The following is a 16,249-nucleotide window of genomic DNA, read 5'->3' as shown; positions in this document are numbered from 1 at the left end:
GCAAAGGAGATAAGAGAGGACAGCTATTTGTGAATAATGAGATGCTATACATAGAGAAAAACTAGAATGTAGTGTATTGCCAACATAGAATTTGCTTGATTTTCTTAATTTCAGATTAAGATGATGAAGGACTTTTTGTTGTTGTTGTTACTTCGTTCTGTTGCTATTCTTTTTGTTATTGTAAAAAATGACTCTGCTGTGATATAATTGCTGCTTAGAAATAACAGCTCATGACACAAGTATGACACAACCACATATTCAGAGACAAAGAAATTTAGAGTATAGAGAGAAAAACCCTTCCATTTTATTTTGTAGCTCTGTGATATTCATGAGCTATGAACTTCCTGTGCTATAAAATAATATTTAGTATAAAAACCCTTCAGCCTTCACCAGAAGCCTTAAAGAATTTAAAATATCTGTACAAGGCAGGAAGAGGAGTTGAGCTGAGCAGGGCTGAGTTGAAAGACATTATGGTGATGAGTCAGGTATATTCGAAGATAGTCACAAGTAGATAAAGTTTAAAGGTTCTTGTTATGCCAAGCAGGATTTAAACAAACTTTTTAGCTGAGTTTGCCCTTGTAACAGAAGAAAAGCTTTAAGGATGTTCTTGCATTGATTACCCTAGTCAGGGTGCAGTCACCGTCTTCTGCATTCAAATTTGTACTCTGCTTACACGTTTAAGCAGGAGATACACAACTTGTTTAGCGAGAAAACTGTCTATTATACTGCACAGTAAAATTCACCTAACAGAAATGACAGCTTATGACCCATGAGACCAGTAATTCAGGATGTGACATGGGCTTAGAGAAGTAAATGAGAAGTAGAAGAGAATTTTTGTTTATAGGATGCAACTCTTTTAGGCGCTGTGAGAATTATTTTTTGTTAAGGAGATTCCGAATTAATTGATTTTGGTGCCATTACCATCATACGTGTGGGGCCTCTGTGAATGTCCCTGGAATCTCGCTAAGAAACTATGAACTGAAGTAAACCAGACAGAGGGCTAGAATTTCTCATCATTTAAATTCAAGAAAGACATTTGTCTTTTATGATTGGCAGAAATGTAGCTGAAACACAAGGAAGAAAACAATGGATTTGCAGAATTTTCTCATAAGGATATGTTCTAGGGCAGGTATCATTGGAAAGGAAGACAATGTGTTAGGGAGAGTATGGAAGAACAGGACACTGGGAGGAGGGAGAAAGAAAGGGAAAGGGTCAGGATGGAATTTAAGTAGATTGGAAGGGAAAATGGGGAGAATGCTGAAGAATAGGAAAATGGAGGCATTTAAAGACTGTACTTCTGCAGAAGATGTCCTGCGAGGCTCTGAGAGTCATGACGAGACATGACTAGAATCAGGACTTGGATAATCTATCAATAGCAAATAGAAAGACAGAAGCAGGAGAGAAATGACAGAAAGTTTTTAATTCTCAAGTATTGAAAAGCCAAGAACAACTTCTCTAAAACTATAGTACTTTATTGTTGGATAAAATAATTTCTAATAATAATAACAACAGGAAGTTCTTGCTTTGCATGGTAGTGTGGGCCTAGACAAAGGACCGTACAAACTGAAACCCGGCAAAGCGATCATACTAATCAATGAAAAATAAACTATGGCTGTTTCATGAACTTAAAATTTTTTTTTGTCAAAACATTAAAAATCCTCTTACTGTCAGCTAAAAATGAATAGAGTAGGGAAATGAAAAAAAGAGTAAAACTAGTTGTATTTAGTACATTACACTGCATCTTAAAAACACTAGAAGCATTGAGAATTAAGATGCTTTATTTCTTTGTACAAAACTTATTAAGAGTTGTTTGAATAATGCTTGCTTTCTTGTCATATAACTTATGATCTAGTGCAAGCAAATCTTTTCTCTGCCTTGGCAAACTGTCATACTCCTGAGAGTGGATCAGCTTCCAACATTTTATCCTTCACTCTTCCAATGTCATGAAATAGCTCTGAGAGTTCATTTTCTGTGAAGTGTTTTTTTGGCCAGTATCACTTCCTCTGGGACATCTTCATCTTTTCGTCACAGTGCTTTCCAATTTCACTTCCAGCATTTCATGTCTTTGCTTCACTTTCATCTTTGTTGGCCAGATCTCTCTTCTGACCATCCATTTTTGTAGCTATAGATAGTGCTACTGCGAATGAACTGAATAACAGATATGCACTGTTCAGTCAGTGACAGATCTTTTTCTTTTTTTTTTTTTAGGCTCTTTATTGGAATATAATTGCTTTACACTCTTGTACCAGTTTTTCAGGTACACTGTATTTATACACATATCCCCATATTCCCTCCCTCCCGCGACCCCCCCTCCACCGCCCCATCCTGGCCCTCTAAGGCATCACCCATCATCGAGTTGATCTCCCTTTGTTATACAGCAACTTCCCACTAGCTATCTATTTTACAGTTGGTAGTGTATATACGTCTATGCTATTCTCTCACTTCGTCCCAGCTTCCCCTTCACCCCCCGCCCCCCCAACCTCGTGTCCTCCAGTCCATTCTCTGCATCTGCATCCTTATTCTTGTCTTAGTGACAGATCTTGAAAAGAGTGATACGACTGGTCACTGATCATGATGTCCCTCTGTTATTTACATTGAGATTTGTACTTAACGCAATTATTAATAGTCAGTATACTGGGGTAACTGAAATTTTGAAACTTGTTTTGGAGGGGTTTGGTGTTATTCAACTAAACTATGGTATCTGAAATCTGTGTATATTGGAACCATGTATTTATTGAGTCATAACTACATGCCAGGTACTATTTTAACAGTCCTGTATGGATTATTTCACTTAATTTTGACCATAACCCAGTGAGATGGTACTAGTATTATTCTCATTTTATAGATAGTGTGATTGTAGATCTTCATCTGGCCATATTACAGAATTAATTCTCCATACATTTGGGAGAATACAAATTTCTCACAGTCATATCAAATCCAAAGCTCTTCTTCATAAGTGCTGACTTACTACCATTAAAGACTTTGAAACGACAAGTAATACATTCCCTTGAAACATACATCTAGAGTAAAAAGTCAGGGCCTATAATAGTAGGGAAGGAAGGGGGACACTTTGAGAAGATGCACTGGCTCTCAGATAGCAGTGGGGTGCCATTTAATGAAGGAAAGTGTCTGTGAACTAAGAGTTACTCTTGGGTCCTGAGGGACTTCATAAGCCCTTAACCTTCTTTCCCACCTCACCTATCTCAATGATCATCCACTGATAGGAACCAAGAGATTCTCTACAATGTACGAAAGACTTTTTTCCTAGGAGACTGTGAGTTCCTTGAGGGGCAAGAGTCAGATCTAGCAATCTTTAGAGTCTAGATTAGCGCTTAGTACATATTAAGTGCTCAATAAATCTTTGTAGCATTAAGGAATAAATACTTACAGTTAGTTTATTACCCTAAGAGAACCAAGAATAACTCAAGTTTGAAGTAGTCCATGGAATTAGGCTGTAATTTTAGGGGAAACTAATTAAATCAATCAACTACTTAATTGGTAAAGATAATTAAATTTGGATTTTCTACAATTTAAGCTTTGCCGCCTGTGTTGACCTTACATGCCTGATACTGTTTCTGAAGAAAAGCCAAACCAAGTAATGCTTAGGGATTATTCTTTCAAAAGAGAAGTACTGTAAAAATAAACTACAATGATTACGGAAGACTATACTTTTTATTATAAAATTCAACCTGCATATCATCTAGTTCCACAAATAGCTTTCCCACATACTGGTTATATTTAATCATTTGTATCTGTGACCGTAAATTAACAATGTCTTATTTAAAATGTAATCACTTTCCTTCTGGAAACTAAGTGGGAAAGGTGTGGCTACTTTGCCACACAAATTAAAATGGAAAGAAGACTCTAAATTTCTTTGAAGGCAATTTATTAAAAGGAAATTAAAAGTAAAAAATTCACTTTGCTCTTCTAAAATGTATGAAACTAGCTAAAAACAAAAGAGTCTATAAGCCAGTATTGATTTTAGAAGGTTATGAGACAATTTCAATAAATTGAAATTTATTTTGGGTCTCTTACAAAAGTCTCATTTATAAAGATCATAGCTACACAAAGCTTAAAATGATGTATATGTTTATTTGCCCAAAATTTTAAACAAGTAACTTCTATAATGCTTTAGGAATTAAGAAATTATGTAAAACAACTGAATTTCATCAAGGATTGTACCATGAGATTATTCAAAATATGCATAAACTAGCTGGTACATGATTTCTTTCTTTACTCGTATAACATATTGAACATTTGGGGTGAAATATGTATGGTTGAAGGGGATATTATGATAGAGATAATATGAAATACTAGTACCAGTTCTCAGAGAATATTTAGACATCACATATCAGTTAAATCAATGTTAATACCTAAAAGCTGAAGTCATTGATCAAATTATCTTTCAAAAATTTTTCATTAAATAAAAATATTTTCCTTTAAAGAAGGACTATATTTTAAGAACTATGTTGAAACAAAAACTTTTAAAAATCTACCCCTGCTTTAAAGTGCTGATAATCAACTTAGAACATCTTAGGATTTCACAAACGGAAAATATTTGACCTATTTTGCCTAATGTTCTCTTTGAATTAATTTTCATTTCAGTAACACAGAATATTTAATTCAGATGTTCTGAATCACTACTAGAAAGCAATTCAGTTTCTCTAAAGGAGTATGTTTTGGGGGTAATTTTGCCAGCAGACAGATTTATTGCTGGTGACTTGATGTCCGTCTGTGACAAGACAGAGCAGGCAGGGAGGGTGTAGATGGGAGGCAAATATCACATGGTTGGTCAAAGAGAAGTGAAAGGCAGTGGACCCAGGCAAACCACACAGGTCAGGAAGGGGCACAGGCAGAGATGGTGGGCCGGGGGAGGTGAGATCCCACAGGCTTCAGGTCAAAGAGTCTCTAGGTGGGGAGACTGAAGCCAGGGGGACACAGAGGACAAAACCTGTAAGAAAAGAGCCACACATAGAGACTAAATGAGGTGACAGAGGGAGACTCAGAGGGCAACATACAGACCCAGGAAGAGCCATCCAGAGCAGTGACCCAGACAGCTCACAGAGGAAAGCAGAAAAAGAGGACAAGTGAAGCACAGACAGCCACTGGGGGGGATGGAGATCAATACTTAATACATGGTAAAAAGGATGACGATTTCTGTCTTAGGTATGGCTGGTCCCGACTTACTTTCCCAACATCTAGGGACACAGCACGAAGAGCCATGAGACACTGCTACGGGGACTGTTAAAATAATCTCTCTCACAAATTAATTCATAACAGATGATTTTCAAGTACAAATACAAATTCATATTATTCGGTTCTTTATCCAAAAGCCTCCCAAAATAATTAGGTAAAACCTTTTTATCTTTAAAGGGAAAAGTTAGCTCAGCAAAAGGAGAGTTGCCACCTTCACTGCCAAATTCTTTGATGAATTTTTCACAAATTGGTTCAGAAAGCTGTAAGAAAACCATGGTGGCTATTTTTAATTTTTTTTTTTTTTAAACTGAGATTTCTGGAGTGAGACGACTTATATTCACTGTGATTACTGGAAAACTGAAAAAGTCAAAATCACAAAACAATATTGGATCTGATTGTGTGTGTGTGTATATATATATAAAATCAGGGCAAATGTTGGTGATCTACATAAATATCTTTCATATATTTAGAAAGATTATTTTAAATGATTCTCTGATCAGTTATTTCTCCAAAGTTGCTCATTCCAGCTAATTACAATGAATGATTTCACTGAAAACACAAGACTTTCTAGTGGTCACCTTTGAGAACACTCTTCCCTAATATTAACTAATAATTATAAGGTAGCACAGAACAATGAACAGGGAAACTAACCTATGAATAACAGCTACAAGGCCAATTCTACAGTAATGAACAAAAACTGCCTGAAAAGTGCTATTTAGTTAATGAAAACACCACTTAAAGAATTAGACTGTATATCCTTTGAATGGAAGAAAGAGGAGTGCTAGAGTTCTTGAGCAGTACATGCAGTCAAAAGTGGTACAGTATCATATATGCTAATATGTCCTGAATTTTAAAATCTGTTTACAAGGCAAAGTATAGATTTTCAATTAGCTAATTAATTTGAGCTATGCCTAAAAACATTAGACAACTTAACTTGTCTACACATTCTGAATGATACCACATTCTAGAAGCAATTACTGTTGATTTTTCATTGCTATCTTTAGAAGGAAGTGATTATTCACTAACAAAGAAAATATAAAACTCCTTAGTGTCATTTCCTCAAGAGGTATTTTCAGCAATACAGTGAAGTGAATATTTAGCAAATATTCAGTAATTTTAGTCAGTGTAAACAGTCAGTCTGGATTATTTAAGCAAAGAAAAATTAGGGTTCCATTAGCAGGTTTTCTACAATTCAGGCTCACCTGGAAATTGCTAATATTTAATGTTCTGTTCCAGTGGGGAAATGAGGCTTGAGAGGTACATGTTATTAATGGCCCTTTTCTACATCCAGAATAAGACAGGATCATCTAAATACAGTAAGTTTTCAAGTTTAATTCTTATCTCATAAGACATCTACTATGGTTCTTTTTTCCCCTTTTTTCTTTTCTTCCTCTTTTTTATTATTATTATTTTTATTTTTATTTATTTTTTTACCATTTACACTGTTAACTTTCTAAATTTTGAGGTGCCCAGATTTATACCAAGTGTTCTAAGAAAGCTAAAATAATAAAGAAAAGGCTATCTCAAGCCGTGACAAGAGTGAGAAAAAATGAGATGGATACAAGTTTGAGGATAGAACCTATTGACAGGAATCAGATATCTAGACCATACAGTTTTAATGAATCTAGGTTCAGGTATTTCCTTAATGATAGGTGGAAAAAGCTTTCCAGCTTGTGTGCCTGGTACCAAAGGGTCACAGGTATGTGAAAATACTGATCCCCTCACCCTTCAGGTCAGCCAGGAGGGGCTCTGTCCATTCAACTCTAGGCATAAGCAATCTTGTCTGTCAACCCCCGAGTGCCATATGAATGTTATACTTTTCTGTATGTGGTGCTTAAGGAAGAGTAGGATAACTAATAACTTTCTCGTAGCTATGCTTTATGGTGACCATAAACCTTAGAGGACTGGTGAAGTGGATCTGATGAGAAGATCAGGTTTTCAAGAACTCAGAACATGAGACTGCTGCAAGGGCATAAGGGTGAAGGTTTCAGAGCTGAAGTCTAGGAAAAAGATGCTTAAAGTCAGATAGGCAAATATGTACTGTCTTTAACAGTGGGAAATGGTGGAAGATCATTCTAGAAGGGATGTTCAAGAAGTGTCATCTTCTCAGAGAGACCTTCCCTGGCCACCTTCCTAAAAATTCAAATCCCACCCTCCCCACCCCATATACACACACTTCACACTTTCTTCTTGTTTTCTATTTCTCCTACCAATGACCACCATCTAACATACTACATATATACCCTCCTTATTTACCTTGTTTATTATATCCCCTACTAGAATGTAAGCTCCACTTGGGACCATTATCTGCTGTAATTCACTGCTATGTCCTTGGCACCTGGAGCAATGTCTGGTTCACAGTGAATTCTTGTTGAATGAATGCATGCAGACTCTAAGCACCGTACCCAGAGAGGCAGGGAGGGAGCACATCGGGGGGCTGAAAGTGCGAGGGCCTGAGCAGCAGTACTTACTCACACCTAGGCCCAGTTAGGACCCGCCTGGCAAAGAATGGCCTGTCGGTCATGGACCAAAGCAAGCTGTGCCTAGACTTTGTAGGAAGTCAGAAGGTATCAGTGGTCTGTAACCTTATCAGCTTTCAAACGTTTATGTTTTGCTTTCCTTTTACCCAGAAGAATGTCTCCTCATATACAATCAAAAATTAAATTTGCTATTTTGGAGAAGCAACACACCATATAAGATCATTCCTAATTTCATCTTTGCTGCTACCCTAGTTTCTTTCAGCTTTGTTTCCTGATTTCTGTGTCCTACTGAACGTTTTTCTTTTGGCTATTAGTCTTCCTTTTGATTTTTTAATTCTATTTTCTATCTTTCTGTGACTATGGTTTTGTGACTCTTATCAATGTCACAGAGAACATAGGAAAACAAGAATAACTAAGTTATTTGTTGTTTAAAAATAGAATTGGAGGCAGGAAAATGGAAGAGAAAATATTTCTGCAAATGCTTTTTCCATTCCTATAGGATTAAAATAATTAATAATCGTTTTTAAATAAATGACAGCCTTGAATTCTAAAATGACTAATGAGAATATATGGTGCCCCATTACATTTTCACAGTGCCTTCCTCTTGATGAACTTAAACTATGCATCCAGATGCTAAAAAATTGTCCTTGTAACATTTCATAACATTTCTACAAGATAAGTGAGGCAGATATTTGCTGTTGCCATTTTATAACAAACATAAACAACCAAAATGTGGGCTATACAATAAACACATATCCTATTAACCTATTATACGTTTCTCTGAATAACAACATTTTCAATGGGCTCATTTTTACTTCTACAAAATACTATTAATATAAAGAAGTGGGGGAACCAGTCATTTGGCACGTATTCAAGAGCCCTCAAAGGTCCACCACTCACTATTTGTTATAATAACTGAAAAGTCAGACTTCATTTGAAGTACAATACTGCCAATTCTTAAGTGTGGAGTTGTCAAGTATTACATTTGCTTTCAAAAGAAAAATAAAAAGAATGCAGCTATACTGAAAATAATTATCAGTGTATTTTAAGTACAATTTTAAAATTCCATTGTACCTGCTTTTAAATATATACGCACAGGTAAACAACATTCATAAAACAGAGCTATTATGAGCATTAGATCTATTTTTTGGGTAAAGGGAAACATATTTAGCAATAAAGGAAAAAAATACAATATTAGATGAGCATGTATTTTTATAGGTAATTTCATTGGTTCGCCCATGAAACTTCTAGTCAAAAGACAAAAAGCATATTATAATAAGAAAAAAAACTTCATAATTTGGAAATATGGACAGAAAAAGGCTTCACTAAATAGAATGGATAGTCTGGACATCCATTACTAACTTGTGGTCAGTACACATGGGAAACTTCAAATAATCGTAACATTTTAAGTTTCAGTAACAGGATTATTAATCAGAGAATTTCAAGTGTTTTAAAGATATTTAAACAACAGTTGCCATTTCTATTTGAATTTCCTGCCATCACCTCAACTATCATTATCTCAAGCAGGTCATAAAACAATTTCATCATTTCTGGCCCATAACTGATTTCCCCCTCCAGCTCCCTTATACTTCTGGTAATGACATTTTCATCCTGCCAGTTACTTTTCACTGGAGCTTATCGTTGTCTTCTCCCTCCCCTTAGCTTCCACATTCAATCTACTTATCATCAAGGAGTGTAGATTCTTCCCGAGTCAGGCTTGTTACAGCTCTCCTATCCTCTCCGTTCCCACTGCCACCACTTCAAGTCACACCATCAACCACATATATTGGCTTTTCTCTCACATCCTGCTGAGTCTACTGCCTCTGGCTTCTTGCACCTGTCTTTTATTCATTTACTAAATTAATCTTCTTTAAAATTCCATTTTTATCATGTTATAATAATGCTGACCATGCCATCAAAAAATGTTCAACATTTTTTAAGGACTCTTTGAGGGAAATCACTGATTTTGATTGAAAACCTGTTCAATGTTTATAAGTAGGCATGGAAGCTGCTGGGGGTGCTGGCCCTAACTCTTCTCCCATTTGATGCAACCCAGTGTTGATGCCAGACTGAAAAGGAGGAAGCTACCCATTAGCAGAGGGCCAGGAAACAGGTTTTTTGTTTTGTTTTTTTTTTTTTTTTTGGGAAAAACAAGACACTCATTATAAGCTATTGCTCACTGCTATGTCTGCAGCTTCCAGAACAGTACCTGGAACATAAGACGTGCTCAATAAATATCTGAGGAATAAATGGATACAGGTTTCCCCCACTATCCGAAAGTAGAGTAACTCCTGTGAAACCTTTTGTAAACCAAAATGACGTAAAGTGAAGAAGCAACTACCTTAGCACACACCTTATGAGCGGATGCCCAAAATAAGTCAAGATAAGGCACAGATGCTCACAGGCACAGTTCAAAGCTATGGCAACTTGATGTTGAGATGCAGAGTGTAGCTCCCAGGGAAGGAGCTTGGTGGTGTCACTCTTGCAGCTCAGGGTACTTGCTGCTTCTATAACGGCTCCCTGAAAACAAACGCTGAACACTATTTCTACGTTCGCCTTTCTTCCTAAAAGCAAAAATCCTCTTTGGATTTCTTTCTGTTAATGAAAACAGGTACTAATGCAGGTCTTTCATAAAAAGGAAGTGGCATAAAGTAAGCTTTCAAAAAGTGGGAGATAACTGTATATGCTGCGGAGTGTATATGAAATCTTCTTATTTAAGCCAAATTTGTTGGAATAAATACCCACAGGAAATAGGCTACAGAAAGCAGCAAGTTCTGCTCTAAGAAAAATTTGGTCAGAGAAGAGCGGAACAGTAGAAGCCGAAGTATAAGCTCAGAGAAGAGCGGACGACTTAGTGTAAGATCAAGTGAGTGTGATAAAGAAGAAATGATGTTTCATCCTTGGTAAACTGTACAGCAAAGTCTAGTGAGGTAGTGGAGGATCAAGGGTGGGAACGAATTGTCTTCAAAGAGCTTTTTAGTGCCTTTCTTGAAAGCTGCTCTTAAACCCTAAGGTATCAGAGAAAAGGTGAACCTTACAAAGCTTTTGTCTCCAAAAAAAGTGAAGGTTTTTTTCTACTTAGGCTTGAGTGACCACCAGAGTTGAAGTTAAGCCTGTTGTATTAATTACCTACTGCTGTGGAACAAATCACCCCCACCATTTGCAGCTTAAAACAATACACATTTATCAGTCCCAACGTCTGCAGCTCCTGGATCTGAGAGTGGCTTGGCTGGATGACTGGCTCAGGGCCTCTCACAGGCCATAATCAAGGTGTCAGCTGAGGTTGCAGTCATCTCAAGGCTCGACAGGGAGGGGAGCCTCTTCCGAGGTCACTCTCGTGGCTGTTGGCAGACTTCAGATCCTCACTGGCTCTCAGCCAGAGACACCAATTCCTTGCCACATGGGTCTCTGCGTGAGCAGCTCACAACATGGCAGCTGGCTTCCATCAGAGGCAGCAGGCAGGAGGACAAGAAAGGGCCTGAGGTCTGCCAACACTCACTGGCGTTACCACGTTCCCCATTATCCTTCAGCAGCAGGCTTGACAGAATGGTGGAACGGCTTTCTGAACGCTCAGTTACGGTGCCTGGTTAGGTGACAACACTTTGTAGGACTGAGACAATGTCCTCCAAGATGAGTTATGAGCTCTACATCAGCCTTTAATACGCTGTGATATGCCTCCCAGATTTAGGAATGAGGAGCAGAAATGGGGCTGGCTTCTCTCCTCATTACCCTCATGATCTACTAGAAAAACGACGGCTTCCCAGTCCCATGACTTTAGGCTCTGTCAGCCTAAAGCTTCCACAGGGAGGAACGCTTCCATGAACTGTCACAACAATGATTCCGCCGGACTGGAAGCTGAAACTGTCCTCTTGCCGCTGTGGGCTCCTTATACCACTGGATTAACAAGCAACAGAGAGTGTGACTATATTGGCTAGGGTGACTGATCCCGATTGCTGAGGAAAAACTGAGCTGCTGCTACATGATGTGGGTAAACAGGAGCATGTCTGCAATGCAGGAAATCCTCTAGGACACCTGTTACTATTTTCTGTGATTGGTGTCAATAGAAAACTACAATAATGTAAGTCCGGCAGGATTGCTCACAGCCCAGACCCTTCGGGAACGAAGATGCAGGTCATCCCACCGGGCAAGGAACCATGACCAACTGAGGTGCTTGCTGAAAGCAAAGAATATGGAATGAAGGTAGTTATACATACCAGCCACAACTACATGACCAGTTGCAAAAATGAGCACTGTAACAGTTACGAGTATTTCCTCATTTCGGCATGAATATATATACTAAATATTTTTGTTTTCTTCTTTCTTATTCCCTTATCATCTCATCTCAGTAGTAATTACCTTTATCTCTAAGTATTTAAATTATAGGATACCAAAGATGAGAAGAATGAACTATCAGCTGAGGACAAAAAAAAGAGCTTTTATCTTCCTTTTAATGTGTTTTCGGTTATACACGGGGTAGTTGTATCACGTTAAGTGGAAGCAAGACTCCATTAGTGTCTTCACCCGGATTGTCTGGTTTAAGGAGATGTACGTGAGAGCCGAGCTGACGAGGCGTGAGCTGTGGAGGCTCTGTAATGTGGCAGTGTGGCTAGGCTGAACGATATTTCCCAGAGTTCCCTTTCGAGCTGTGTGTCTGGTTAGCATGGTGCAAAAGGAGACTTCTGTGGGAACTTTGCAGGTTAACGTGAAGCAGCAGCCATTTCAGGCTCCCACGTGTTGTCTACCTGCTGGCTCGCCTGGTGGCACAAGGCAGTGGTTAGCTCCATGCCACAGGGCACTGGCTTCTGCAGGACACCCACACCACCAAGGACAGAAGCCACAAGAGCCGACGTGGGTTTAAGTCCATCCTCAGGGGCTCCAGCTCATGCTTACGGGTTCCAGCTCATTCTTGCTCTCCACCCCTTTACATACCATCTTCCCTTAACCACTGTCTGCTTTTCAGACTCAGCGCCAGCGTCGCATGCCAAGTTGGCACTCTTACAGACTGCTTAACCAGCTCTGATCAAATCCCAGGTAACAAATCCTTTACTACATATAGTCAGTCCTCATTATTTGTGGATTCCATATTTCTGAATTCACCTACTTATTAAAATTTATCTGTAATCCCCCAAATCAATACTAATGGAGCTTCTGTGGTCATTTGTGTATTGAGTTGCTCAATATACACATTTCCAGCTAAGGTCAAACAAGGCCATGATTTGCCTTCTTGTTCCAGTTTTTGTACTGTAAACAAATGTCCTTTTTGCAGACTATTTAGTGTCATGTTTTTCACATTTTTGTGCTTTTGTTGGTGATTTTGTTCTCTGAAATGGTGTCCAAGTATAGTGCTGAAGTGTTAAGACAGGGATGTCTCTTATGGAAAAAATAAGTGCCATTTGGGCATGAGTCACAGTGCTGTTGACTGTGAGTTCAGTGTCAGTGAATCAATGATATATATTAAATAAGGCATCTTTAAACAGAAACACTCATAAAACAAAGTTATATATTGATTGGTTGATGAAAATGTTGTGACCAGAACTTACAGGAACTTAACCCTGTATTTTCCCTAGGAAAATGATTCAGTATTCACTAATTCAGTGTTCTCAGAGACTTTACAGAATATAACCACTGATAATAAAGAGACTATACTATAATTAATGTACACACACACACTGTAGCATATATGTCTCCTAGTAGTCTGTGCTCTGACTGAACCCTGATTGATAGACCTGAAAAGTTTAGTTATAATGATAATGAAGCTCAGTTCAAGTTTAGGTATTAATGATGGTGAAATTTAGTTATAATTATAGTTCTTTACCTAGTAGTTGAACTGTTCTCCAAATTATTTCCTTCAAATATGTAACATGCATGCAACTTTACGTGCTTCGTGATTAGCTATCTCCTATGGCTGTTATACGGAGTAGTTCATGTTCAAAACATCTGCTCATTCTCTGGCATCTATGACCAAAGCAAACCCATTTCTGTTCTGTAACATACCAGACACCACTGCTCAGCTTGTGTTTACCATCAAAACTGTGAAAGCCAAAACCAGAAAGCATTTTTCATAAAATGTCACTCTTTCCTCTTACCTAGAGATTAGAGACTAAAATACAAATATTTTAGGCTGGAAATCAATGCCAATCTTAAACTGCCTGGAGCTCATCTGCTTCCTCAGGTACTCACCTACTACGTCTCTTCTTTCAACGGACAGGCCAGTCTTGCCTTAGTCTGCTACGAATAACTTCCGATCTTTTCCAGCTCTTCCTCCCTACAGTGCTTGTTTCTTTTGCCTAGAATACCACCCTGCATGTCTTCCTATAATCCAAGTCCTATCTAACACACAAGGTCCAGCCAAAATCTCTTACATGAAAAACTTCTCTAGACTCTAGGCCACAGCAATCTCTCGTCTGAACTCACTGTCTTGACTGCCTATTGGATCACTGAGCTGGTAATCAATGAGACAAATACTCTGAGATCCTGTATGGCAATCCAGTCCCTGTCTTAATTTTCAATTTATGTACATCTCATCTCCCTAAGCTTCAACAGCAACTTCTATGTCATTCTCAAGTTATTTCTACTGTTTGTCTTTACTGAGTTTGTTGGTAAGCATCTTTAGCTACTTAATGCATTTCTGGTAGTGGGTTGGACCCATGCTGTATGTTACCAATAATTCATTCAAAGATTCAAGGCAGAACAACATGCTTAATTCGCAAAATAGAATTCCACATTTCATTAGAATATTTTTCCACCTTAATAAAAAGCGCTGTATACATCTCTCATCAAACACATACCTGCTGAGACTCGGGGACAGTCAGGCAGCATGGACTCCACTGATGTGTCTAATGGTTCTGAGCTAGAGACCCAATTACAACAGTTCTGCAATGTAATAGAGACAATGTTCAGTTGAAACACAATTTAAGGCAAGACAAACTTTTCAGGCTGTAGAGATTAACTTATCATATACAATCAACCACTATAAGTATACTCTATTTTCCATACTCTGTAAGAAATTCTCTTATGTAAACAGTAATTATTCACGACCAATATGACTGTGGAAAAAAGTTTATCTTTCACAATTCAGCAAGTTATCTGTCCTGATATTAAGAAGACATGTAACCTTCTGTGAACCATGATGCAATATACTTATAAGAGAAGGCTAGGATTTTAATTAAAGGAAATTGAAAAGGGTGTCTGTTTTTAACTTTTAGATGGAAATAAATATTAATTTGAACATGTGGAAGAATAGCAATATTTTGAAACTATATTCTTTGCCTTTGTAATGTAAGAGGAAATAAATTTTGCAATTACTCCTCAAAATCTGGCCCACATAAATATACTAACTTTTAATTTTTACTTCAACCAGGTTCAATGAAGACTGTATCAAACAGTTCAAAAGAAAACACAATCTGGTGAATTGTGGCTTTGTGTCTGAGGACACAAAGCCTTTAATATTAAAGATAAACCTGTAAGATAATGATGATTTACAACTCAGACAGATGAAACAAAAATAATCTATATTCCTTTCATACATTTTAAGTGTGTATTTAAAGTCTGGCTTAAAAAATGTGATTAACCTCATAGGGCTTTAAAAAAATTTCCAACATACACACATACACACATGTGCACTGGCACACACACACAATGAATTTCCAGACAGATTTTATTTTAAAAGAAATCATCCTATCAATCATGTTGGAGAAATTGCAGATTGCTATTCTGGTAAACAAGCATGTATTGTGTATTTTTGGATGCTTGCTGTCCTGGTTGTGCACCATGGAATCCGTCCTCACTGTGGAAAGATCCTTGACTGGTAGATCAAGTGTCTTATTGTATTTCCTTAATTCATTCTGTCTGGAAGAAGATGTCAGCTGTGTTGCAGTGAGGAGAGAATTTCAAAGGCCCCAGTCCCCACCAATAAAGGCCGAGGAATGGCTTTTGAATAGATTTGTCAAGGCAACCCTACTGTTCTGGGACCAGGGAGAGCAGGAATAACATAAAGGAAGGGTTGCTGTATGAGATTAGAAAGTGAAGTTCACAAAGCATGGCAGATTTTCGTAAGAAACAGTAGATCAATGAAACTACTGAACTGTGTGGAAAAAAAAAACCATGAAAACAAACACAACATCTAGTGATGTTCGTAAATGCTTTCCCTCTTTTTACATTTAAAAATGGATAAAGTATTACTATTTTCATGTATTACAAAAGCTTGATGGTTTAAAGTGGATATGTGTTCTATAATTTGCACTCCTAATCTTCATTAGCAGCTGAATGCAAAATTATACAATGTAAGGGAGAAGAAATTATAAAAGAAATAGGGATTTAGAAGGTATTTCATACATTTGAAATAAGTAAAATTAATATTACTATTGATAGAATACCACATCAGAGAGTTCTAGATAATGCAGAAGATTAGCACACAATTAGCCAGCTTTTATATACAATGTGACACTTGCTTGTAAGAAATAAGTATTCTCCAAAGCAGTGTCAAGATATGTAAATGGATGATTTGTTTTATCATTCATCACAACCGCTAATAAATTCAAAAATCATGACTTCTATAGGTACTAAAAATAGGC

General features: G+C 37.6%; 1 protein-coding gene across 7 annotated transcripts in view; it reads right to left on the bottom strand.

The window, feature by feature from the left end:
- Positions 1 to 16,249, bottom strand: part of FAM172A (family with sequence similarity 172 member A) — a 405,836-nt gene that overhangs the window by 137,952 nt on the left and 251,635 nt on the right. For 5 of the 7 annotated variants that reach the window (XR_009054334.1, XM_057739283.1, XM_057739272.1 and 2 more), the window contains exon 10: positions 14,465 to 14,549. Coding sequence is in view for 6 of the 7 variants with exons in the window: in XM_057739283.1 (XP_057595266.1) it covers positions 14,465 to 14,549 (85 nt within the window). In the remaining variant the exon portion in view is untranslated. Of the gene's footprint in view, positions 1 to 1,791; positions 2,149 to 11,758; positions 11,851 to 14,464; positions 14,550 to 16,249 lie in introns of those variants that run through there. The other 2 variants (XM_057739314.1, XM_057739306.1) reach the window with 2 other exon arrangements.

The sequence above is a fragment of the Hippopotamus amphibius genome, chromosome 1 (assembly GCF_030028045.1).
Source record: "Hippopotamus amphibius kiboko isolate mHipAmp2 chromosome 1, mHipAmp2.hap2, whole genome shotgun sequence".
NCBI lineage: Eukaryota > Metazoa > Chordata > Mammalia > Artiodactyla > Hippopotamidae > Hippopotamus > Hippopotamus amphibius.
The sequence above is the reverse complement of the archived record's forward strand: the minus strand, read 5'-3'. Positions and strand labels throughout refer to the sequence as shown.